The 26,625-nt window shown below is 36.1% G+C and overlaps 1 protein-coding gene across 6 annotated transcripts in view; it reads left to right on the top strand.

The window, feature by feature from the left end:
- The first annotated feature begins 2,011 nt into the window (after positions 1 to 2,011).
- The window catches only part of SUZ12 (SUZ12 polycomb repressive complex 2 subunit), a 45,492-nt gene continuing 20,878 nt past the window's right edge, over positions 2,012 to 26,625 (top strand). Inside the window, exons 1-9 of one of the 6 annotated variants that reach the window (XM_038548183.1) lie at positions 2,012 to 2,196; positions 2,457 to 2,543; positions 4,804 to 4,850; positions 4,935 to 4,999; positions 9,411 to 9,479; positions 19,397 to 19,446; positions 22,656 to 22,741; positions 25,197 to 25,428; positions 26,364 to 26,457. In XM_038548183.1, coding sequence (XP_038404111.1) covers positions 2,495 to 2,543; positions 4,804 to 4,850; positions 4,935 to 4,999; positions 9,411 to 9,479; positions 19,397 to 19,446; positions 22,656 to 22,741; positions 25,197 to 25,428; positions 26,364 to 26,457 — 692 coding nt within the window. In that variant the 5' untranslated portion in view covers positions 2,012 to 2,196; positions 2,457 to 2,494. Of the gene's footprint in view, positions 2,544 to 3,544; positions 3,724 to 3,787; positions 3,881 to 4,803; positions 4,851 to 4,934; positions 5,000 to 9,410; positions 9,480 to 19,396; positions 19,447 to 22,655; positions 22,742 to 25,196; positions 25,429 to 26,363; positions 26,458 to 26,625 lie in introns of those variants that run through there. The other 5 variants (XM_038548181.1, XM_038548184.1, XM_038548185.1 and 2 more) reach the window with 5 other exon arrangements.

Genomic DNA, 26,625 nt, shown 5'->3' with positions numbered 1-26,625 from the left:
TCTACCTTGTCTGAGGTAATAGGATATTTTCAGTATCCTACGTATATTCAAGACAAAGAAAACCAAAAATTAAAATTTGTTACTATGCCTCTTCCACAGATGGTTGGCTTGGATTCTCATGACCAGTACTGGTTAACTACTGTACACCCAAACCGTGCCCATGCCGAAACCAAGAATGCTAACATGCAGTTCTTATGTGAAATACCCTTTAAGAACATCCCAACTCCCTTAGCTCCATTTCTCTGTTTATCAAAGACCAATGATGACCTGTGACTTGCTTTTTCTTGAACTGTACCTGTCCCCCACACTCTCCTCCAAAGGGAAAACCCTGTATAAGTGATGGATCATTGGCTGGGTATATTTATTGTTAATAACTTTGCATTCTGCTTTATAACTTGATTTTTTTGTGATTTGTCTGGTGTGATTTAATTCTCCAGAACCAAATGATGAAACCTCATTTTCTAATCCTGCAGTGCTTAGCTTGAGTTTACCAAGATCTAAAACTCCACAAACCTCTGTGGGGTGGCATTAATCAGGAAAGGCTTACTTCAGAAATCTAAAAGAGAAAAAAAAAAAAAAAACACTTTTTTGGGGGAAGGATGCAAATTTTTTTTTTTTTTTTTTTAAGTGGAGAGTACAGAATAGTACAACAAATGAGCGCATTCTGGACTTTTTAATCTGACTGAAAATATAGATTATACTTAAAAATCAGCAACAGGTATACCTTATTTCGGTATTCCTGAAATGGCAAATTTTATCTTAAACCCATTATTTGTAGAGCTCATTTTCTTAAGTAGCAAATGCCTGGATTAAAAGCAGTACCTCAGATGTTTGACTAACTGTCCCAGAATCACTGGTTTTGTAAACAGCGTTTGCAGTTCACTTTTATAAAGGTCCCAAAGCAGACGTTAGAAACATGTTAAAGTATGATATGGTTGTGTTTATAGATTGGGATTTTTGAAGATAATGTTTCATTTTAATGCAATATAAGATCACAGTATTTGAACTGTAGGAACATCTTAGAGATCACCTCGTCCAACCTGAAATTCAAATCTTTAGGAGTGTTAGCTCAACTCCAAACCTGTCTGTTACGAGGAGACAAAACCGGGCCTAGGCATCTATCTTATTGAGCAGGACCGGCAAAACAACGGATTCCCTCTTAACTTTCGGAGCGCAAAATGAATAGGTTGTCAAGGTTATACGTACTTTAAAGAAATCGTCCACTTTTCCCCTCTGACCACTCCTACGGTGCCCGGCGGGCTGAAGGGGGTGGGGATCAGATATCTAGGTTTTGCTTCCAGCACGTTGAGAAGCCACGACTTTCTCAGTAACGATCCTGAAGCTTCCAATCACCCACCAAAGTTAGTCTTCCTCGTTTTATAGGCGATTCCTGTGACATGGAAATCGCTCCCCTTGGTGGAGCCCGGTGGCGTCCGAGAGCAGCAGCCGCAGCTCCCCGGCGGCCGCCCTGTCCTCTCAGGGGCTTTGCGGGCTGGGATCGGGCCAGGGGTGGCTTGGGGCACGTGGTGGCGAGGGGACCGGAGATGGGTCCCCGCCCCGGGATCCCCTCTGCCGAGAATCGACCCATCCAACTCCCGGCCTGGCCCCTTCCTGCGAAGTTAGAGACTCGATGGTCGGTAATGGATCTGAGTTCATTGAACAGGCCCCGCGCCCCCAGTTCCTCCGAGGCCCGCCTCTCTTCAGAGGTCCTGTACCCCCTTGGGGGCGGCGACTGACGACGCTCAGAAGGCGAGAAACGGCTCTCCAAGCCGCTCGCTGGGTCCCTCTATCCCCACAATGCACCGGGGCCAGCAGGAAGGCCGCTCCGACCCCTAATTTTCCCGCGAATTCAGTTCAAAGAGGCGGCCGGGCCCGCGATCGGCAGCGCGCACGGGCCAACCAAGCCGCGCCTCCGCGAGAAGCGCCTCCGCGTGACTGACGGGAGAATCCGCGGGCCAACGGGCTGGGCGGCCGGGCGGCGCGCGCTCCCGCCGGCCAATCAGGACGCCGGGCGGGGGAAGTGGGCGGAGCGAGGCCAGGCTAGGGTGAGCGGCCTCCGGAGCGGAGCGGGGCTCTCAGGAGGAGACACTTTTTTTTTCCTCCCTCCTTCCCTCCTCTCCTCCTCCCTTCCCTTCCCCTCTCCTCCCCTCTCTCCTCCTTCCCCCCTCGGTCCGCCGGAGCCTGCTGGGGCGAGCGGTTGGTATTGCAGGCGCTTACTCTCCGGGGCCGCCCGGCGGGTAGCTGGCGGGGGGAGGAGGCAGGAACCGCGATGGCGCCTCAGAAGCACGGCGGTGGGGGAGGGGGCGGCTCGGGGCCCAGCGCGGGGTCCGGGGGAGGCGGCTTCGGGGGTTCGGCGGCTGTGGCGGCGGCTACGGCGTCGGGCGGCAAATCCGGCGGCGGGGGCTGTGGAGGCGGCGGCAGTTACTCGGCCTCCTCCTCCTCCTCCGCGGCGGCAGCGGCTGGGGCCGCGGTGTTACCGGTGAAGAAGCCGAAAATGGAGCACGTCCAGGCTGACCACGAGCTTTTCCTCCAGGCCTTTGAGAGTGAGTGTGTTTGAGGCTTCGAGGGCAGGAATACCCCGTCTTCCAGCATTAGGGGGCCGGGACACTCGTACTGGGCCCCCTTCCTCGCCGGGACCCGACTTGATTGGGGAGTGGAGGGAGGAATTGAGGGTGCCGGTCCCGCTCGAGGGATTACGGTCAGGGGGGCCCCAAGTCGAGGTAGGGCCTCTGGGGTGCAGGTGAGGTTCTTGACTCCCCGAAGATTAGCGCACGAGCTTGGGCAGTGGGGCCCCACGTTAAGAGCAGCCTCCTTTTAGATGAGAAGGTTACAGTTGGACTGAGGATGCCGTCAGATCCCAAGACTAGTTCTTGATTTCTTTCATGTCTCTTCTTACTCTGGAAGTACAAGTGTTTCGGTTGTAGGTTTCGAGGGGCAGAATTAAGCCTGTGAAGTGATGAGTGCAGTAAAATCGACCAAATTGTCATTTGTCTGAAATGCTTTCGCACTAACTTGGTGCTGCATGTTAATATGGCACCTTTTGATGCTTCAGAACCTTTCAGATCTATCCGCCCATTCCATGAGTACATAAACTGAGTCCGGTTGTGCTTAAGCACCTTATCTTGAGACGACCTCGGAAATCTGCCCGTTGTACTTGTCTTAATTACGGGACGTTTTCTTGTGTCAGTTTTGGCTTTTAAGGTCTTGTTTAAGGGGCGAAACTATGACTTGATTTGGAAAGGAAGCCAAGGTGTCTGGAAACAAACAATAGAATTTATTAAAATCAGCATGACTGTAAATAATTTCAGCTGTCCTTTAATGAGAATTATACCCTGATTGTTTTCCTTTTTGCTTTTGTGTACGTTTTATAATTTGAATGATCGCTAATAGCTAAATAACAAACTTGGAGAAACTCGGCTTTACCGCCGAATGTCTTTATTTACAATTTTATTGTGGCATATGTTTAAGGCATGGTATCAGCTGTGCTTGAAAAGACGTATTACATTGTTTAATACCCTTCTTTCATTCTCTCTGATTAGTGCTTCATGAAATTCTAATTGGAATTCAATACAAGGAATTTCAGTTTTTATTGAAACGAATATTGAACCTGCTTGAGAGAGATTCACAGTCTTTCTTTTGCTTAATCTACTTTGAAAAATCTGGAGTGCTTTAAATTGGAAAAATGGTGGAGAACTGAAGGCAGTGATGACAATAAACATACATGTTTGTACCCCTTCTAAGTTATCTTCTCCTTTTCGTTTGACAGTAAAAACTAACTGAAGATTAAGTGGAAATTTAAACATTTCTTTCTGTTATGAGAAGACAAATCTGCCAAGAAAGTTTAAGCTATTTTGCTTTCTGATGAGTCTACCTTAGAGGAGTAAGCTGTCCTTAAGTGCTAGATTTTGTCAACAAAACAACTTGATTCTTCTCTAATATTAATCTTAATTTCTGGGAAATTAAAATGCTGTTTACTGATATAGTCAGTTATCTTTAGTTCATTTTGATACTTCTTTATTTAGAGAAATGTAATACTGCTAAATCATTAAGGGAACTGGTATTGTATTTGTATATAAAATATATTTTTTATGTATAAAGGCAGAGGAACTTTAAACAACATTAAAAAGCCTAGGAATCTGTCAATTAATTAAAAAATACATGTTCAGGTAGTGTTTACGTATTGGAATATATGTAATATATTCAATATAAGTATTGAGCAAAATAGATAAAAACTTCAAGTATAACTAAATATTCATTGGAAATTTAAGCTACAGTTTGCATCGCAGTTCTTTCAGTATGGATTCACAATCATATCTGCATTAGGACATCTAGGAAACTGTTTTATTCTGTTTTGGCTTACTACAAATTTTTTAAAAGACCAGTTAAAAATCGAAAATATCATTTTGTTGTTTAGCATCAATAAGTTCTTTTGCTGAATCCGGCTACCTTGTTTCGGCTACTTTTTGGGAGAAGATGAGTAACAGTTTAAATTAGCTAAATAATCAGTGTAATTACTCTTCAGTTCTGCATACAGACTAGTTTAAAAAGTTAGCTACCTTAGAAGTGCAAGGCCTAAGCACAAGATTGAGGGAAACCTTTAATTTAAAATAAATGTAGATGAGTTTTGTGAATATAAGACATAGATTGAATGTTTTTTGATCTTACTGTGCGTACCAATTTTCTTGATGTCAATATTTAGTACATGATTTTCATACAGGTGATTGGTTTACATTGGTTATAACACTGACTGGACTGGTTATTTTCTTGAGAACTTAAGTAATCCTTTTGTTTCCTGTTACCTAGAACCAACGCAGATCTATAGATTTCTTCGAACTCGAAATCTTATAGCTGTAAGTAGTCAATAAAATTAATGAATATTTTTTTCATAAAATTTCATGCATTTAATTTTAACATTTCTAAAACTTTTTTTATAGCCAATATTTTTGCACAGGACTCTTACTTACATGTCTCATCGAAACTCCAGAACAAACATCAAAAGGTACATTTTGTGAATCTTATTTTGAGTTGATCAAATGATATTAAAGTTGTGTTTTAAAGTACTGTTTCTAATTAAAGATTAAATATGAAGACTGAGGTGAAAAAGTGGTTGAATTGGTTGCCAGGTGATTTTTTTTCTAATAGTATCATTTTTATAAATCCCAGTTTATTACCATTTTTTTTTTCCTAATAGGAATGATTTAGTAGTGGAGTGAATGAAGTAATTTTACTGAATAATGTTTTTACTTTGTGCTATGAGTTACTTTCAAGTTTGGTAGAAGTTGGGGGTTTAAATATTGAAGGGCTCAGGGAAATATCTTGAATAAGTAAATTTAGGTTAATTTTTAAACATTTCCTATATGTTCTAACAATAAAGAATTTGCTTCTATAATGATAGGTTCAGAAAGTTTCATTTTATGTCTTCGGTGGTGATCTTTCTAGGAAAGGAAATATTTCTGAAGTTAGTAAGTTGTGAGTGTCCTTAAAAAACAAGATAGTCTTAATTATCTAGTCTTCAAGTGGAGTCTGGAAGTGTCGATCAGAGCTTATTTTTGTTTGTACATGTAATATGTAACCATATATAATTATGGAATGCTGGTTTCTTACCCTACATGAAAGATTATTGAGTATATCAAATGAACAATTTTAAGTTTAAAGGAGAGAACTTGTATTAAGCATTTGGTATTGTTAGTCTTGATTCACTAAAACCATTAAGCTATCCTGATAGACTTCGAAACCAAACTCCTTTGGAGACTCCTACTGATTACTAAGCATCATGTTTCCATAGCAAGACTTGGCTTAGCTTTATAAATATACCTAGGTGTATTTTGAAGGATTAAAATGGTAAAACCATTTGTCTTCTGGTAATCTTTCTGAACAGGGAGAGTGTGTGCGAGCGATTGCGTGCTTGTGTGCATTACATTTAATAGATGAAGCTTGCCAAGAGCCTAAATAACTAGGAATAAGGTGATGGATTAGGCAAAAGAATTAAATTTGTCAGCTTTTTGCCTGTCTGTGCCATTATTTGATCAATGCCAGGGTTTAGCAGACTTTTTCTGTGAAGGACCAGATAGTAAAGGACCTTGTGATCCAGGAGGCAGAATTCAGTTTATTAATTAGAATGTAGGTAGGTACTTATGCAAAAAAAGAGAAAACAAGTGTCTACAAATTTTTTATTGATGAAATTCAAAATATAATAATTGAGTACAGTATTTTGTAAGATCTGCCCACTAGTGAGAAGTGTGAGATTCTTATTTTTGTAGAATGGGAGGAAATGACATTTACCTTACTTGGGGTTTAGAGTTAGTGTTCTCTATCAAATCAATTGCAAATATTTATCCATAAAAATGATTCTTAGCTCACGGCTATGCAGAAACAGACAGTAGGCCAGATTTGGCCTATGGTCCATAGTGTGCTGATTTATTCTATAAAACTAGGAGAATTTTATTAAGAGGTAGTTAACTCTTTTCTCTAGTATTTTTAATAGGGAAGATCAGTTATTTAGGATGCCGCCTGACTTCAGTTTAAAAGTGATTAAGTTTTTTGGGGGGTGGCTGGCTGTCCGTAGAGCATGCGATTTTTTATCTCAGAGTTGTAAATTCAAGCCCTATATTGGGTGTAGAGATTAAACATTTTTTTTTAATGATTAAGTTTTTTTCAAAGTAAGTTTGAGTTAATCCATAAATTAAAGAAATACATTTAATGTATTAAATTAACATAAGTTCATTATTTTCCTGTCATGTTTGTTTATGGGGCTATTTGTCTCATTGGATACATTTCCGTTGTCTGCTCATATAGGTGGAGACAGTTTTAAAAGCTTGGTAGCAGAGATTACTTTTCTTAATTTATTGCTCCTTAGGGAAAAAATTGTCTTCTGCAGAAATTTTGCAGCAGTTTACCAGACAAGAAACATGTGAATCCCATAGTTTATTTCCATGCAAAAATGCATTAGGAGTCACTTAATACTTTTGTTATATACTTGGCTTATAAAAGACATTAGAACTAATTTTTAACAATTACACAGCTTGCATCCTCAAATGAATGCTGTTCTTTTCAAAGTAGTTGGTGACTTCGGAAGGTGGTGAATTTAGCCTAGTGATTGTGGTCTTCGTTAAACATGTTTTTGGGACTCCTTTTATAAAGTTGCTTTTAATACGATCCTTTTGCTCAAAATGATTTTTGGAACTCCGTTTTTACTGTTATAACAGCATAATACCCGTTGTTGGAATAAATATAGCATTCCCTTTGAAATCATCCACTCAGTTGTGATATTAATTCTGGTATGTTTATTAAACTCTCCTTGTACTTTAGTTTCGCTTTATAGAGGTATTCAAATTCTATAGACTAACACAACATTGATACAGTGGAAATATTTGTGAGGAGAAGGCCATCTTTTATTGAATCCATTTTACTAGATTTCATGTAAACTGTTCCTGAATCCTCCGAAGAAAATTTCCTGGAATTTCTTGGATTTTAAACGTATTCTCCTTTTTTGATTATCTTTTAATAATCATTTCCCTTATTAAATCTGGGACTGTTGCAATACCTTTCTAAAGAACAGACATACTTGGTGCTGAGAGTGAGGCTGCTTTTGTATAGTTGCTTATGTGGTTTTGGTTTTTTCCTAAGGAAGACTGGATTGCCTTTATGATCTTACCTATTTCACATGGTTGTTAATATTCAACTTTCCTGTGAACTTCTCCTATGCACACCTCCATAATTTTGGAAGAGATGAACCTTGTGACTTAGAGTCTTAACTTTTCTTTCTACAGGCAGGATTTCTTCTTAATCATTACATAAACATAAACATATTATTCTTAAAAGTTTCCAGTGACTTCACAACCTTCCTTAATAGTACATTTTCAGTATTTATAATGTAACGTTCTTTGCAACTAGCCTAAAATAATTCTACATTTTCCTTCTTTCTTCTCTCTTATCTGTGGAGAATGAAAAATGTATTGCCATCCTTCCTAAAAAGTACTACTTACTATGCTCTATTGGATGAAACTTTAATATTGAAGTTTTCAGTAACTCTAAAGGTAAAGAGAGAAGCTTTTTAAAAAAAAAAAGATCCTTTGTTAATGGAGGCTGATTTTTCATCTGAACTGTAGATTGCATCTATTCTGCTCTTCCTATTAGTATTCTACTGTAGTTTATTTACATTAACATTTCTCTGTGGGTGATGAACATAAGGAGGGCATGTGATGTAATGAGCACTGGGTATTCTATAAGACTGGTGACTCACTGACCTCTACCTCTGAAACCAATAATACATTATCTGTTAATTAATTGATTTTAAATAAACTTCAAAAGAACATTTCTCTACTGATAATTTTTTATAATAGTAGTTGAGTACAATAGTTGTTATTGAGGAATGAGCATATTAGTAATTTCTAGTATCTGAATTCAAGCTTTATAAAGTAATTTATGTGCAATACATTAAGCTATTCATGTCTTAAGTTTGAAGAAAATAAGTATAAAAAAATACTCGTTTCCAATTAACAAATGTGGGTCTAGATTTCTAGCCTCTGTCTATAGGACAAGTATAATAGACCACCGTAAGAACTAAGATAAGGCTTGTTTTAGAGTCAATTCATTCTGAAATTGCTTGGGAGCATGTGGAGGTTATTAATTTAAGTTTCTATTTTGTGGAAAATGTACTTTTTTCCTCTTAAACTTGTAAAGTTAAAAGCCAATAATCGTATGATTTGATGAGTATTACCCCTAAACTTCAAAATTTTTCCATGATGGTTGTTGATATAGCCATCTCTTTAATATGACATATCATTTAATTTTAGCCATTGCTAGTAATCTTTGGCGATTTCTGTTAACTTCAGATATTTTTAATAAAATATCTTTTTTATGTAATCGTGCAACCACATATTTTTGTCAGCTTACTTAATAGAAATAGATGAATGTTTCAAAATATATATGGTTTGCATTTGTTTGGTTCAGTCCAACAGATGCTTGAATACTGTTCAAATGTAAGGTACTGATGCAAGCACTATGTGGCTTTCCTTGAAGAAAAGCAATCTCTGCCCTTCAGGAACTTAGAGTCTAGGAGGAGAAATACTATATTTATGCAAATTAACATTAATGAGACTAAATGTCAAAATAAATATAAGCCAGGTGTCATAGGTAAGGGGAAATCACTCTGGTTTGGGAATAATTACAAAAGGTTTTATGGAAAAGATAGCATTTGAGATGGGACTTGAAGGCTTGTCTACTGTATTATAACATATACTGTCTCAATGTAGTATTCATTGTTATGGCTAATCATCCACAATTTATCTTATTAAAAATAATCAAAATCAGATTTCCAACTTGCCTATTACGGTGACAATGAAGTGTAATCTTTTTTTTTTTTTTTTCCCAGTTGAGAAGTGATTATTTTGTTTATCTGTTTCTTTCAGGAAAACATTTAAAGTTGATGATATGTTATCAAAAGTAGAGAAAATGAAAGGAGAGCAAGAATCTCATAGGTAAGATAACCTATCAGTTTACATTTAAGTGACATACTTGAGGAAAGAGGAAAAAATTATAGTGATCATTTCTCTAGTGATCACCCCAATATTGTAAGGAGTTAGAAGAAACCTTAGAGGTCAGTTGGTCCAAACTCATACATAAATCAGGAATTAATAGTTCTCTAGCATATATGGCAGAGATCCTTAAGCCTCATCTTGAATACCTCCAGCTCTGGGGACTCACTTTTCTTAGGCAGTTGTGTTCATTATTGTTTATCTCTATTACCAGATTCTTGCATTTTGACTCAAAATTTCTATAACTTATGCAGTTGGTATTAATCCTACTACCTCATGTAAGGAGGGATGGAGACTCATATTTATGGTACACTTACTCTATGCTAGATGGTATGCCAGATGCTTCACAACATGACATTTCTTCTAAATAATTGTCTTCAAATCTGAAAGAGCCTCTCATTCCATCTTGTCCTTCCCCATATTTATACCTTTCAGTCAAAATATTCCTAACTTAATATTTGAAATATGTTCATCACATAAGTTTCAGAAACTTGACCCTTTGGACAGAATCTATTTATTGTATGTTTTCAAATGTAATAACTCAGAACTAATCCCTAAAAGTTCTGACTAGCCTACTATCTGCCTAAGCTAGATAGTGTGCTTCCATTTTTTCTTTGATAAGTAAACTGAAGAAAGTTGAGTATCATTCTAAAGAGATACAGGAACTTGGGTGGTATTTGTTTATTCATTGACAACTTTCAGGGAGAATACAAAACTAAAAGTACTAGATTTTTTAAAAATGAAGCTGGTAAAATTGCCGTAATAGATTTTTGTCTCTTGAAAATTTAAATCATACTTTACCAATTTAGACAGGATGTACGCTGACTTGATACTTCATTTATGGTTTCTTATTTTAGTAACTGGTATAAGATGTCATTTTTGCAGTTGCTTATATTTTAAGTTTGGCTTTTGAATTCAGTTATTTTGTTACTTGAATTGAAAAATCGCATTTTTAATTACGTGTCTTGCATTCTTGTAGGACTGAACTGTAATTTATATTTCCATATCTAGGCAGTCTTGACTTGTAAATAAGCTATGATGGTCCATTCTAGAAGCTGAGATCCCAAATCTTTACCTAATCTATTACTGCTCAAGGAGTACCTTACAACATAGGACTGAGAATGTTGTCAGTATGTGTACACTCTGTTGCTTGAATTTCTGTTCCAGATTCCTTGTCTGATCACCTACCCTAGACAGATCTCTTGGGATCCTCGGGGCCTTTTTTACTAAAGTATAAGCTGTAGTCAGAACCTGATCTCTGAGCTTTCCTAATTCTTTTCTCCTGAACATTTTAATAGTTTGACCTGTAGGTCTTTCAGGGTTTGTGTAGGAAGGAAAAATAAACCAAGAAGAAAACTTAGCCCTTTTCTTGATCTTCCCCATCAAGGTTCTATCATTATCACTGCTAAATCTACTACTATCTCAGTGGGACGTTGGCTTTAATAAATACTACTTTGCTTTCCTTAGAATGTGTGTTGTGAGGGAAACACGTAATACTGGTCGGTTCTCTGTGAATAATCACTCACTAAATAATTTTGTTCCTTTTGACCCGGTGCGTTCAACAGCTAGGCCAGTATTGTAACAGGTATTTTTAACTCAGAAGTTTCAGAGGGTTGCAAGAATTCTTTCCTGTAATTTTGAAAAACAACTTTTTCAGTCTTCAGGATCCAGTTGAGATTAGTGAATTGGCCATTTCAACCCCCTAAGATTGATCTCTTTCTCTCTGTCTCTTTCTCTTAAAATAAATAAATAAATAAAATAACAGCCCTAACTATGTTGGAGCTGACCATGCTTAATGCCCAAGAAGGCACTTTAGGCTCCAGAGGTGTTGAGTTATTGTGCTAAGTGCTTCAGCATCCCCCCACAAGATCTTTTATGAATTTCTCGGTGTCACTCCCAGAGTCACTAAAATGAATTGGGAGATTGCTTCATTTTAAGTTTACCCTTAAGGCTCTGTATTATTAAATTACTTCAATGTATTTTTCATCTCCAATTAGGCATAATCCTGTTGTTCCATTAAACTTATCACAGGATTGTAAGAAGTTCCCTAGACACCCAATATGTCATTCTGGCACTATAAAACTTTAAAAAAAAAACTGTGGTCAAATTCTCTTACAAGAGGACAAAATTAATCTTTGTTTTTCCTGACATCAATTAGTAGAAGTTAAATCATGCACAGAACATATCTGTCTTCCATGTATATTTTTTATTCTGTACCATCTCCGATCTTAATTCAATTTAGTTGGATCCTAGATTTGTTCAACAGCAATAGTCTGGGAGTCTTCCATTGGAACTCATATTCTTTGAGCACTTCCAAATTTGTAATATCTTTACTCCTAGATCCCATGTATTTCATTCTCCAGAGTTCAGGGAAGTATCGAGATATACAAATGTAGTACTATAGCCCCAAAGTTAGAACAATCAACAGCCTGACCTATTTATGTCATTTGTAGTAACTTAAAAACCAGATCAAATTCCCAGCATTATCTGTGCAAAATGAAGTTGGTGTTCAAGGATTTTTTATTATTTTATATTCTAGAGCTACTATTGTCTTTGCTCATCACAGAAATGGGCAGAACTTATTAGGAGAAGCAACTGATGGAGAAAAAGGGACATTTCATAGTTTTTATTTCCTTAAGATGTCAGTCAATTTGTGGCAATAAGCCATATTTGACATTTGTAACCCTACCATCTATGAAGATTATTTCGTTTCTTGAAGAGAATGGCTTTCTGAAAACTTCATACCCAGTTAGATTTTAGAAATTCATAGTGGTTGTACCTTTAGTCTCAAATTTTTCCTGCTGTTTCTTGCTTTTTGGTGTGATAGGGTATATTTCAAATGTCTTTATTTTCTTTTTAGAATGTTTGGTGTAATTCCTCTTCAGTTCTTATTTCTGGCATTCCAATTTATTGTGGGTTTCAAATTTATTGTGGGTCTTGACCAAGTACTATGGCTTGCTGGAATAAATCACTGGTCTGTCTGTAATTTTTTATCCTAGCAGGATCCCAGGAGTCTTTTGTGCTATTAGTACTACCAGTTTTAGAATTCTGTAGTCATAACTCCTTTAACTTCAAAGTGCATGAGCACTGGTTGAAAGGTAGCATGAAGAGATTTCCAAATTGGAGTTGCTTCCAGAAAGTATTTCCTGGGGCCAAGTGAGAAGCAAAATGTCTTTTCTCTCTTCGCCTTAATCATCATCCATTCCTGGTCCTCTGTTAGCAGCTAGAAAAATCCCCTCAAAAGATACCAGCACTAGAGCTTTTACTAGGGACATTTTCAAGCCAGTATTTTAGTAGATAACATAAATTGCCTTTCATCACTTCTTATTGTTACCACCAAAGCTTTTGAATTAATAATCTTTATTTTCTAAGCATCTTTTGTATAAAGAAGTCCAGATCTTTTTTTTTTCCCCTAAGAGTCCAGTTTTTTTTAGTGTACCAGGTCCAAAACTCTGTTAAGTGCTGGGGATATAATAGCAAAACTCATGAAGACTTTGCCTTTCTGGAGGAAAAAGATAAATTTCATAATATGTACAATTGTAAAATAATTGCTAGGAAAGAAAAATATAGGGAAACAATGTATGAAGCAGGTGCACCAGCTCTTGTTTGAGATGTTGGATTTGGGAATAGTGATGGTCAAGAGCGCTTCCTTAAAAAAAGGAGCTGAGATATGAAGATGAATATAGGAGTAAAATGGGGACCAAGAGGGTGAACAGATAGGTGATTCTAAATAGACTATTTCAGGTACGACATTTGAGGCCAGAGTAGCCGAGTAGAAAGAATAAGGAGAGTGGCATTAGATAAGGCTAGAGCAGATGGCCATGGCCAGATAATGCAGAGCCTTGTAGGCTATTTAAGCATATTCGTCTTTATCCCAAGAAAGTCATAAATTACTTTAAATAGATATATTGAATTAATGGCATTTCCCTACCATTCTCTTTTGTAGATTTAGCTGCATTTTTTAAATTTAAGGCTGCTTCTTAATTGTATGTCTTTTCTACCATTCATAAGATCTGAGATGTTTCTCCCCTTTCTTTTTTTTTTTTTTAACAATCTTGTATTGGACACAGGTTTTGAAACTATTTTAAAATCAGCATCTTTGGGCAGCCCTGGTGGCTCAGTGGTTTAGCGCCGCCTTCAGTCCAGGGCGTGATCCTGGAGACCCGGGATCAAGTCCCACATCAGGCTCCCTGCATGGAACCTGCTCCTCTCTCTGCCTGCATCTCTGCGCCCCCCCCCGCCCCCGTCTGTCTCATGAATAAATAAATAAAATCTTTTTTTAAAAAATCAGCATCTTTTCATGTTTGAGTTTTAGTTGTTTCTCTTTCAGAACCTGAGCTATGGATTCTTTTTACATACTTACTCCTAAAGGTGCCTTATCAGTTGCTACTGAGCATGTCTGATTCTTAAAATCTTAAGTGTTTAAAAACAGGTTTTTATGATGTTTCTGTTTATATAATCTTTGGGTTTACAATAATTCCTTTATGTTTTGTCTTATTATACTTCTAGAAAGGGATTTATTTATTTGTAAAGGACTCCCTCCCCTCATTCAACTTTATCTTCTCATTACAAAATGTTTCCCATTCTTGTGTCTGAATCTTGGAAGAGAGGCTGGATTCCCAGAATAATGGGATTGAGGTAGTCACCAATTTCTCCGTTTATTTATTTATTTACTTATTATTTTTTTAAGATTTTATTTATTCATGAGAGAGAGAGAGAGAGGCAGAGACACAGGCGGAGGGAGAAGCAGGCTCCACTCAGGGAGCCCAATGTGGGACTTGATCCCGGGACTCCAGGACCACTCCCTGAGCCAAAGGCAGGCGCTAAACCGCTGAGCCACCCAGGCATCCCAGTTTCTCAGTTTTATGCATGATAGCATTAAATGTATAAGAAAAGTTAGGTAACTAACTTCTAAGAGTGTAGACGCCAAATAGCTTATCCTATTTTGAAGTAATAGAGCCATAACTCTAGAAATGAAGCCTTAGATTAATGTGTATAAATTAGAGGCACTAGTCTTGGTCTCTTTCCAGCCTGAAAACTTGGTCTTTCAGTGAGATCTGGCTATTCTTAAAATTTGAGTTTCCTCCATGGATGTCATCTCAAAATATTAGTCCCTTATGAGTTTAAATTTACTTAACCTCATTCTGCAGACAGCTTTAGAGTTGTTAGAAGTTTATGCTTGGAATCTTACCTCAAAAGTTTAGATTCCTCGCCTAGTTTCCTGTTGCCCCATTGCTTGCTTTCTCAGAAGATATGGATAGGGAATATATCACAAAGATGAACCAAATCCTTATCTGGTATCTGATCTTGATGAAGTTAGATCACGTGCAGCCTAAAACCAAATAGGCCTGACCAGTCTTACGTGTTTCTTTGCCTTCCATTCTAATTCAGCTTTAACAATTAAGATGTGAATATGGTAGCCACATGAGAGGGAAGATGGTAAATCAGAAAGGGAAAGAAAATTGCCCTTTTTTCTTGAATGAAGCCACCCTGGAAGAGAGCAGCTAGGCCTCATTGTTAGATTTTATTCTAGGTACTTTTAGGAAGGGGAGTTAGAGGGAAAATTGTGCATAGTAAATCACATTCACAAAGTTGTTTTTTAAGTTAGTTAATTGAAGTAGGAATTAAATATATATATTTATACATGAGAGACACACTGAAAGGTCTGGAGACATAGGCAGAGGGAGAAGCAGGCTCCCTGCGGGGAGCCCCATGCAGGACTCAGTCCTGGGACCAAGGCAGAGAGACGTTCAACCACTGAGCCACCAGGTGTCCCTGGAATTCCTTTCCTTTTCTTTTTCTTTTCTTTTCTTTTCTTTTCTTTTCTTTTCTTTTCTTTTCTTTTCTTTTCTTTTCTCTTTTCTTTTCTTTTCTTTTCTTTCTTTTCTTTCTTTTCTTTCTTTTCTTTCTTTCTTTTCTTTCTTTCTTTCTTTCTTTCTTTCTAGACAGAGAGAGAGACAGAGACACAGGCAGACAGAGAAGCAGGCTCCGTGCAGGGAACCTGACATGGGACTCGATCCCGGGTCTCCAGGATCATGCCCTGGGCAGAAGTCGGCACCAAACTGCTGAACCACCCGCCTGCCCAAAGAATTCCTTTTCTTAAAGAAAGTGTTAGAATGATAGCCTAATGTGCTTTTATCTCTTTTAACTTAGAACATACCATGTAAAACTGTGTCTCAAACCACCTGTGGTGAAGGACCTTTGTGTTTAATTTTCCATCTTTCATAGATCGGTATTTTTGTAAATATACTTACTGATCACAAGCTTGGATGTTATGGGAATGTTAAATTTCTATAAACTGTTTAAGTCTTACTCTTAGCTTCTTACCTTGTTGTGGAGTGGTAACACGTTCCCCTAGAGACCTCAGTTTGCTGACCACATGTTGAGTGGCACTACTTTAAATTATTTTCTGTGGTAGATCAATCTAAAATGCTTCTGGCATTTTAGAGTTGGAGCTTAGAACCACATTTTCTATAAAAACAATGTAAATAATACTATAAGCCCTACAGTGTAATGGCTCATGATCCCTGACCTTAAAAATCTGTTACTCTAAGAGCACCTGCCTGGCACAGTCGGTAGAGCATATGACTCTTGATCTCTGGGTCATGAGTTTGAGTCCCACATTGGACATAGAGTTTAATTTAAAAAAAAAAAAAAATCTTACTCTGGGAGGACATCGCTATTCTTATGAAAAGTATTTGTTGAGTGCCTTTGTGTAAAACACTGCTAGGTATAGGGACACTGATGTAATAAAAAGATTGTCAAAAGGGAATATGTGTAAAAAAGTGGTAAATACAAGTACTTGAGATTAAGCTGTGATCATTAAGCTCTGAAATGTTTGGGGATGGGGCCATTATAGAAGAGGGAGAGAGTACTTTGATGGATACTTTATTATTTTATGCAAGCCTGATAATCTTAAGAGAGGTCATTTTCTCATTTTATAGATAGAGGTCACAGCTACTAACTGGAGCCAGAACTTAAACTTGGATTTTTCTGTTTTACCATTCTGTCCTGTTTTCCTCTGTAGGGCTTTAGGAGCCATATTATAGATACCAATTAAAAGATTTGGCAGTTGGGGACTCACTGGAAAATTTGAAGAGAGGAGTAATACATACAGAATGGGGTTTTAAGAAAACCTGGCTGCGGTATATAGGTTTAACTCAAGCAATTAAGAATAGGATAGATTGGTTGTGACTAATGGATTGTCTTCTAATATGTGGAAAATACAGAATGTTCCTCTTTGTCTTCAGTTATGTTTTGGAGTTTTGCTAATTCTGCTTTGTAAGATGACATTTATGGAACTATTTTTATAGGAGAACGCTAGTCATCTTTTAGTAAATGGCATGTAGATTTTGTAGATGGCAGATATACTTTTTATTTATTTTTATTTATTTTTAAATTTTTTTAATTTATTTATGATAGTCATACAGAGAGAGAGAGAGGCAGAGACACAGGCAGAGGGAGAAGCAGGCTCCATGCACCGAGAGCCCGATGTGGGACTCGATCCCGGGTCTCCAGGATCGCGCCCTGGGCCAAAGGCAGGCGCCAAACCACTGTGCCACCCAGCAATCCCCCAGATACACTTTTTAAAAGCAGCTTTGGGTATAACTAACATTCAGTAAAATACACCCACCTTAAGTATATAGTTAGTGGGCTTTTTTTTTTTTTAAAGATTTTATTTATTTATTCATGAGACACAGAGAGAGGGGCAGAAACATAGGCAGAGGGAAAAGCAGGCACCATGCAGGGAGCCCGACTTGAGACTTGAGACACAGTCCCGTGCCAGAGGCGGGGCTAAACCACTGAGCCACCCAGATTCCCCTATAGTTACTGTTTGGACAAATGTATACACTTATATAACCATAACCAGAATCAAGATATAGAAATGTTTCCATCATTTTGAAAAATTCCTTTGGGCCTCTACAGTCCGCTTGATATACTTTTTGAGGTATGAGTTATATGCGTTTAGATTCAGTCTCTTTGGTTCTGAGTTTTGACAACTGCACACAGGTAACAACCACCACAATCAAGATAAAGATTTCTAAAAATTTCCTCATGCCTCCTTTTATGGTCAACTCTCCTCTTCCCCACTTTTTTTTTTTTTTTTTTTTTTTAAAGATTTTACTTATTCATTTGAGAGACAGAGCAGGAGCAAGAGGAGGGGCAGAAGGAGGGAGAGGAGAAGGAGAAGCAGACTCCCCGCTGAGCAGGGAGGCTGACAATGGAGCTTGATTCCAGGACCCGTGGATCCTGACCTTAGCTGAAAGCAAACCCTTAACCATCTGAGCTACCCAGGTGCTCCCCTTCCCACTCCTTATGTTTTTAAAAAATATATCTGATTCATGTCAAAAAGTAATATATATGAATTTCCTGTTTTTAAGAATCCCATTGTGTGGGCAGCCCCGGTGGCGCAGCGGTTTAGCGCTGCCTGCAGCCCAGGGCGTGATCCTGGAGACCCAGGATCAAGTCCCACGTCAGGCTCTCTGCGTGGAGCCTGCTTCTCCCTCTGCCTGTGTCTCTGCCTCTCTTTCTCTCCCTGCATCTCTATGAATAAACAAAATCTTTAAAAAAAAAAAGAATCCCATTCTGTACCATTTTTATTTTGTTGATGTTTAAGTTCCAGTTATTCTTCATTTTCCCTCATACTTACACTTTCAAAACCCTGCTTAGCCCTTTCCATTTCCACCCTCCCATAGTCATTTTGTCCTCTGCTAATATCCTAGTGTGCGTTTCTTAGTACTGTTCTGGAAATGCCCTTTGAGACCCCCTATCCTGTAGTTTTTTTAGCGTGCAGTTCTTAGCTTACCTGAGTAAGAAGATAGAGGCACCGTCACATCTTCTGTTGAAGGATCATTGTCTTCTCTAAGAAAGAGAAGGATCTTGGACAGAGTTAGAAAGCTAACTTCTTTATAATATATTCTTATTTTCAATCATTACTTGCTCCTTAAAACTCTCTTGCCTCAATGTCTTTACATAACTCTTCCTCTCTGATTATAAGAATGACTAGATTGTCACCATCATTTTAAAAAGTACAGAACCGTACCCTTATTGATCCTTACTGCCTTTTACACTAGTACATGTTTTAAGTGAGAAATCAGTATTGCTTCCATTTCCCCAACATCTGTTCTCTCTAGACCTCTATAATCTGACATCTGTCTGTATCACACAGCAAAAACTATGTTCTGGAAATTTATGAATGGTTCTTGATCAACTAATAGATTGCTCTCTTTTGCAGTTTAAAGATACTACAGAAGCCTGTGGATGTTTCTGCTTATTTTGTCTCATCTTAATAGTTTTTCCATTGTTAGTTGATACTTTTCAAAGCAAAAGGATCCATGTAATTTATGCTTCATTTTCCATTGCTTCTAAAACTTAGTGAAAATGACATGTTGAAACAATAGATCACAAATCTATAGCAGATCTCGAATTGTATATTTCACCCTTAATGGAAGAAGAAAGTGTTGATTCCTGCATCATTTGCTAGAGGATTGAATTTTCATAGCTTTAAAATATTTAAACACTTTTGCCTGAATTCAGCTACCTTTACCAAAATTTTCTTTTGAGATGTGAGAAGGGAAATGTTTCCACTTTTTATATGTAGAGTACTAAAGCACAGTAAATTATCTTGCCTCTCATTTGGTGATCTCTTTTTTTCTGACTGACTTCTTTGGTTTTTTTTGTGTGTTGTAATGTTTTGTTTTTGTTTTTGTCTGTAGACTACATGGAGTCATAGGCTTGCACAGAGTTGAGAATAAAAAGATGAAGCATTTATAAATTAGCTGAAGTAACTTAGATTTAAAGTTTAGGGCTATTTTTATTATAGAACATTAAAGTGATAACTGTTTTGTTTGTTTTTTTAGCTTGTCAGCCCATCTGCAGCTTACATTTACTGGTTTCTTCCACAAAAATGGTATGTACTTAAAAGTAAATATATTGGCATTTTAACAGCAAAATGCCTTTGCGAATATAAAAAAGGAAATTATTTTTTTGTGTGTAAATTTATAAAATTATACTTAGTGGGAAAAAATACTGATTCTGATAATTCAGTTTCTCTTTAGTTGACTTCAACAATTCCAGTTATTGCTTTATATAGTCAGCGATGAGATGTGGAAGATGTAACTTTCACCTCTTTCAACTTTTAAAGTAGTGTTCTTAAATTTTAGTGTGTGTAGAAACATTCTGGCAGTTTGTTTAAAATACTATACCTGGACACAGATTCGGATCTAGTAGGGTTTTGGTGAACCTTAGGAGTCTGCATTTTAATAAAGCACCAGGATAATTCAGAAGTAGTTGTCTGTGGAACAAATTTTTAAAAACTGTCTTTAAAGGTTTTTGTAGCTGGACCTTATACATAAAATCTTGATATAGCCCGGTTTCCTTATTGCTTTCCTGCTATTTAAATTTTAAGTACATTTTGAAATTGTTAAAATTATTCGGTGTTGTGTGTGATCATTCTTGAAGGTAATTGTTTGCTGCATGTGGCTTATATCTAAAATGAAATTCCAACTCTTATCTCTAAACCAATACTTTTTATTTTTGAGGACACTAACTTGCTTAAAAAAAAAAAAAAAAAGGCAGCTACATAACATTATGTTACCCAACTCAAAGTCCTTCCAGAGTTTATAACTTAGAAACTATGGGAAAATCTTTTCAGTACCATTTCTTAGATTTTGCAATTTTTTATTTCCAATATTTTTAAACTTTAAATTAATTGTCTTAGAACCTGAAATAGGTGAATTCTCCACTGAGTAGAATCCTTTCTGTATGAACATTTTTAGTTGATGGTATTGCATCATATATATATTTTTTAATACAGTAATAAAACAATACAAATAACCACTGCTACCAATGGGATATATCAATATGTTAGATATTTCACAAAGAAAAGTTGATACTTAACTAAAAGAGGTAAAACCATGCTAAAATCAGTTGGTTTCAGAATGGAGAGAAATGCTACCTAATCCATCTTTAGTTATCATTTAATGGAATGAAATCTTTTAAGAAAACATGTCAAGGTGATCATCCTTAGTATTTAGTAAGAAACAAAGTTTAGTAATAATATGGTTATATTAGAACAATTTAATAACTAGTCAGGTTTTTTATGTAAGAAGTTTGAAATCTGGTTATCTCTTAGCAGCTAATGTAATGTAACTTCTAGTTTTGCCTTAGATTTGATCCATTTTTATATAGAAATAAATTGAACAGCATTTTTATGTCTTTTTCTAAATTACAGTCGTTTTATAGAGTCCTTATTTCTAATCATTTCTTATACTTAGTTTTCTGTGGTACTTTTAAAGTACATGGACTCTAATACTTTGAAGCTTATAGTTTGAATATTATAGGTTCATTAGCCTTTTGTTCCCAGGGATGTACATAAAACATATGTAAGTTATCCATAACTGAAATTGATGATGGATATTTATTGAATATTTACTAATTAATATTTATTGTTACTTGATTAATATTTAAGTTGAATTAATTTTAGTTGAAGTAGTTGAAATTAATTGGAGAGTAGTCTGATCAATTTTTTTCCGTCTACATGACAAAATATAGAGTTCAAAATTGCTCAAATTCACTTGAAGTTCTTATTTTTTCTTGATGTTACTGAAGTAAATGAGAAAGTAAACTCTGTTGATACTTCTGTTTCCAGAAAATAATTTCCCATTATAACTTTGAAAATTAGTGGAAGTTGGGAAGAAGCAGCTATATTGACTCTCTTGTCTAATCAAGGTATATTTGTAGTTTTTTTTTTAAGAAATAATATTTTTAAGAAATCAAGATAGAAAACCAACATCAAGACCCCTAAAATCTGATTATTTTTCCTTTTGTTTTTAAATGAAGACCTTTGTTTAGCTATTACTACTTGAAACTGCTTAGAAATAATACACAAAGATTATTAGGGTACTATTTTTGTGGTGAGTATGGTTTGGAGAGTATTTTTGTTACTGCATTTTATTTTTTTATTTTATTTTTTGTTACTGCATTTTAAATACTGAATTTTTTTTTCCCCTGTATTAAAGTTCTTTTTAATCCTGAATACAACTTTCAAAGAGACTGATTCAAATGTATTTTATGCACACACCTTGATACAAAGAATGGTTTTAAGTAGAAAAAAGCATCCAAAATCTCAGAACAAAAATTATTTTATTTTTATGTTAGTGGATTTATCTACTGTAGTAGTTTTATATATTATTGAAACCTAGTGATGATCGATTAAATAGTTTGAACTATTAATAATACCTTTGGGATTAAAAGCAAGTTATAGAGAAGTACTCTAGAACTTAATTTGCAAAAGCTTTTGTCAGTAAATTGATAATTAAAATTAAAATCCATAAACTTTGTAAATCGAGAGATTCCCCTAGGTAGTAAATAATATCCTAAGCTTAGCTGTCCTGCTTATTAGGCTTTAGAGAAATTCTAGGGAAAAGATAAAAAATTAGCTACCTTTCTTATGAAATGATAATATAATTGTTTATGTAACTTTTGCATGAAATCCATATTTTAATCCCTTTGATCACAAGTCCTAGTCAAATCAAATAACTTTTTGGTTTGATACCAGTGTGCGTTCAAAATGAAACATACATAATAGTGTAACTAGTTCAATTTACGTGTATCTTAAACTAAGTAATTTTTCTAATAGATTTTGGGACAAGGAAAAAAATATAAATGTTTATTTTGTGTATGGTTGTCTTTCTTGAATATTTCATTTGTGTTTTCTGCCAAGAAGCTTTAACTGTATTTGTCAAAAATACTTTTGACTGGCAGTTTATTATAGTCTTATTATCATAAATGTTAAATCTTTATAGCCATGTAATCAGTAAATGTTTTTAGTGTTAATTAAAATAATTGGACATCTTATTTGATCAAAAGAAAATCACAGTATTGTAGGAAGGTAATTATAGTTGTATCGTGAAAGGTTTATTTAAATGACTTTATATATAAGGACTTAAAGAGTTTGCTGCAAATTTGGAACTGATTTGGGGGGGAAAAATGAGTAAACTTCTGAGAAGTCATCATAGGAATAGGAAGTCTTTTTGTTTTCCCAGACTTCTTAGGAAAATGAATACAACGTTTATATTTTTAAACAAAAACATTTTAAAGTATTGATTTTCTATTTAGATAAGCCATCACAAAACTCAGAAAATGAACAAAATTCTGTTACCCTGGAAGTCCTGCTTGTGAAAGTTTGCCACAAAAAAAGAAAGGTAACATATACAATATTGGTAGATTATGTGGAATAATTTTTTAATTATGTTCATGCATATATATTGTGATTTTAAATCTTGAAAGCCTTTTTTTAAAAAACAAATTTTTTTTTTTTTTAAGATTTTATTTATTCATGAGAGAGACAGAGAGAGAGAGGCAGAGACACAGGCAGAGGGAGAAGCAGGCTCCATGCAGGGAATGCGATGCGGGACTCGATCCCGGGTCTCCAGGATCACACCCTGGGCTGCAGGCGGCACTAAACCGCTGAGCCACCGGGGCTGCCCTAATTTATGTATTTATTAGAGAAAGCATTTTGGAGGTGAGGACAGAGGGAGAGGGTGAGAAAGAGTCCCAAGCAGACTGAAACGAGCACGGAGCCCAAGGCGGGGCTTGATGGCACAGCCCTGAGATCACAACCTGAACCGAAACGAAGAGTTGGACACCCAGCCAACCAGCTGTGCACCTGGGTACTCCAAACCTTGAAAACTTTTAAATATGTTGATGGCTGAAATTTTAAAACTGATAGTCTTAGTGCTCCAAACCTTGAAAGCTTTTAAATATGTTGATGGCTGAAATTATAAAACTGATAGTCTTTTTTGTCAACCTCCCAGATCTTCGTGTTTTTTCTGGACTGGCTGAGGTATCTGCATAAAACTTTGTCCTATAGGAGTTTGATGATGAAGGGAAGAAGGTATCTTTTAGCATATTAAAACATAAATTCAGTTGCATCCCTGTCACTTCAGTCTCTTAGCTTATGTTTTAGCAATTTGTACCAATTAAAATGTAAATAAGGGCTGAGAGTTTTTCCCAAAAGGATTACCTTTTGTAACATTACTCTCGGGCAGAGAAATTCTGTTGCCATTATTATCAGCCATTGACCTATTAATACATTGCCTCAGATTTTTACTTATAAGGTGAAATCATTTCACCATAGAAACACATGTTAGGGTAGTTAAATTTCCTCACCAACCCACTAAACCCCACAGATCTACTTTTAGTAGCCTCATGATCTTGGGTATTTTAAGATTAGGAATGACCTGTATAGGGGCACTTGGATGGGTCAGTTGGTTAAGTGTCTGCCTTTGGCTCAAGTCATGATCCCGGGGTCCTGGGATTGAGTCCTGCGTCAGGCTCCCTGCTCAGTGGGGAGTCTGCTTCTCCTTCTGCCTTATGTGTCTGCCTTTCTATGTTTCTTATGAATAAATAAGTAAAATATTTAAAAAAAAAAAAAAAAAGGAATGACCTGTATAGAGGTTCCTGTTGCTGATGTTCTTCCAAAATCATAGTAAAGTAGCACAGGGCTTGAGCACTTTTAGAGCACTGGTATAGAGTAGACTAAGGTGATGATAGACAACAGCGTAAGTATATATTTAAAATTTCAAAGTTAAGAAATACCATTCCCGACTCCCATGCAATCCCCATACAGATGATAAGCAATGATGGTGAACATTCTTGAAGATGCAGGCAAAATAAGTGAATAAAACTATAATGTCCTTTTTGTGTTTCAAAAAATAGGTGTAAACATTTGCTTGGAAGGATATATACAACCAGCTGCTAATATTAGTCATCTTTGGAGTATAGGACCTAGGGGAACTGGGGGAAACTTTAAATATTTCTCGTTTTATACTCTTGTAAAGTAGATTTTTTTTTTTAGATAATAAGAATGTATTCTGTTTTCAAAAAGAAGCTACCATTTGTTATAAAGGTCTTCACATCTTCCAGTTTTTCAGCTCTTTAAGCATAACTACAGTTCTGTAATTACAAAACATTCATAAGATGAACATAATTGCTTCTATTAAACATTTAAATATATGGATTTACCGTTTTATAACATTGATAGTAGTGTTATTATAATGCTTTTCATTTCTAATGGTCCTATCAGTTATTTTGTTAAAATAGAAAATTTAAGGCAAAATATTATTAATTTATATGATCTTAACATTTTAAGCTTGGTGTTAATTCCATATTTCTAATTTAAAATATTTCAAATGGACCATCAGCTAAATATTAGATACACTGTATCATTATTTTCATTATGTTGGAGAAATCTTCAATTGTTAATATTTGAGATATAGCTATTCCAAATTTTCTTTTTGCTTTGTCACAACTTTCAGAACTATAGTTAGGATTTTATTTTATTTTTTTAAGTTTTATTTTTTAAAGATTTTATTTATTCATGAGAGACACAGAGAGAGAGAGGCAGAGTCACAGGCAAAGGGAGAAGCAGGCTCCATGCAGGGAGCCCGACGTGGGACTTGATCCCAGGTCTCCAGGATCAGGCCCTGGGCCGAAGGCAGACGCTAAACTGCTGAGCCACCTGGGCTGCCCTATGGTTAGGATTTTAGCATACTATTTGGTTAATGATGTTTCCTATATCTGTGATTAGAAGTTTTATTATAATTCTTATAATAATTGCATATGCACAAATATAATTTCGTAATCTTTGCCTTGCAGGATGTAAGTTGTCCAATAAGGCAAGTTCCTACAGGTAAAAAGCAGGTGCCTTTGAATCCTGATCTCAATCAAACAAAACCTGGAAATTTCCCGTCCCTTGCAGTTTCCAGTAATGAATTTGAACCTAGTAACAGCCATATGGTGAAGTCTTACTCATTGCTATTTAGAGTGACTCGTCCGGGAAGAAGAGAGTTTAATGGAATGATTAATGGAGAAACCAATGAAAATATTGGTAATTTTTATTTTAATAGTTTTATTTTAAATTTTGCTTTTCTAAGGAAGAAATTGGTGCAGAGCTAGAGGTAAATTGCATGCATTCTGAAGTCATGAAATGACCTTTATTTGCAAATCCTTTAAAGTCTGATGAGTTAATTAATTTTAGGGTAGATTACTCTGAATCTTAAACAGTTGGCTGTTGTGCTGTACTAAGTATTTAATCTGTAAATTTCTCATTGTTACATGATGAAACCTATTTCATGTGGTAAAAAAAATATCTTGAACACTGGATGGAGAAGACTAGTATTTCAAATTAGTCTCTCAGCAAAACAATGAATTCATTTCCACACACACACAACATTTATTGTGAAAAAATTTGTGTGTATATGGCTGTCAGAAGAGTTTTATATAGTGAACATCTGTCTACCCTACCACTTAGATTCAGTAATTAAGATTTTATTATATTTACATGTCATATATCTATCCCTCTCTCTTCCCAGCAGTTCTGAATCGACCTTTGACATAATCATTCAACTAGCATATAAGTGCTAGGAATACAAAGATCATTAATACATCCAGTCCTATCCTCCAGAAGCTCACAAAGCCGACCTAGAGTGTAGAGATAAATATAAATAATTAAAGAAAAATGATGAATAGTATAATAGAGTTATATGTGAAATTCAGTGGAGAGGCACGTGGTGGAAATAACGTTTGAGCCTTGAAGTATCCATTGAAGTTCTAGAAAAGTAACTATAAATATGGATTGTTTTTTTCTTCTTTGCCTAGTAAGGACATACACTTATGATAAAACATAAAATTGAAGAGTGTAAGTCTGGACATTGTATCACAACTTAATTGTATTTTGTACCTAATTTGGGATAAGAGACCATGTCATAAATAAGACCTTTTTGTCTGAATATTTGACTGATGAGAAATGTTTGTGAAATTCAGATGTCAATGAAGAACTTCCAGCTAGAAGAAAACGAAATCGTGAAGATGGGGAAAAGACATTTGTTGCACAAATGACAGTATTTGATAAAAACAGGTAATGTTGGACAAGTGAGGTTCCCATAACATTCTAGAAATGTTTTTGTTCTGATGTGTAATATAGTGGTGATACCTCTTTGCCTTTGTTTCTTTTTATGCTTTAAAATGAAAAAAACAAGTTTGTAAATACTGAATTCTTCTGTCACATAGAAAGCAATAAACATAG

Source organism: Canis lupus, chromosome 9 (assembly GCF_011100685.1).
Source record: "Canis lupus familiaris isolate Mischka breed German Shepherd chromosome 9, alternate assembly UU_Cfam_GSD_1.0, whole genome shotgun sequence".
Classification (NCBI taxonomy): domain Eukaryota; kingdom Metazoa; phylum Chordata; class Mammalia; order Carnivora; family Canidae; genus Canis; species Canis lupus.
The sequence above is the reverse complement of the archived record's forward strand: the minus strand, read 5'-3'. Positions and strand labels throughout refer to the sequence as shown.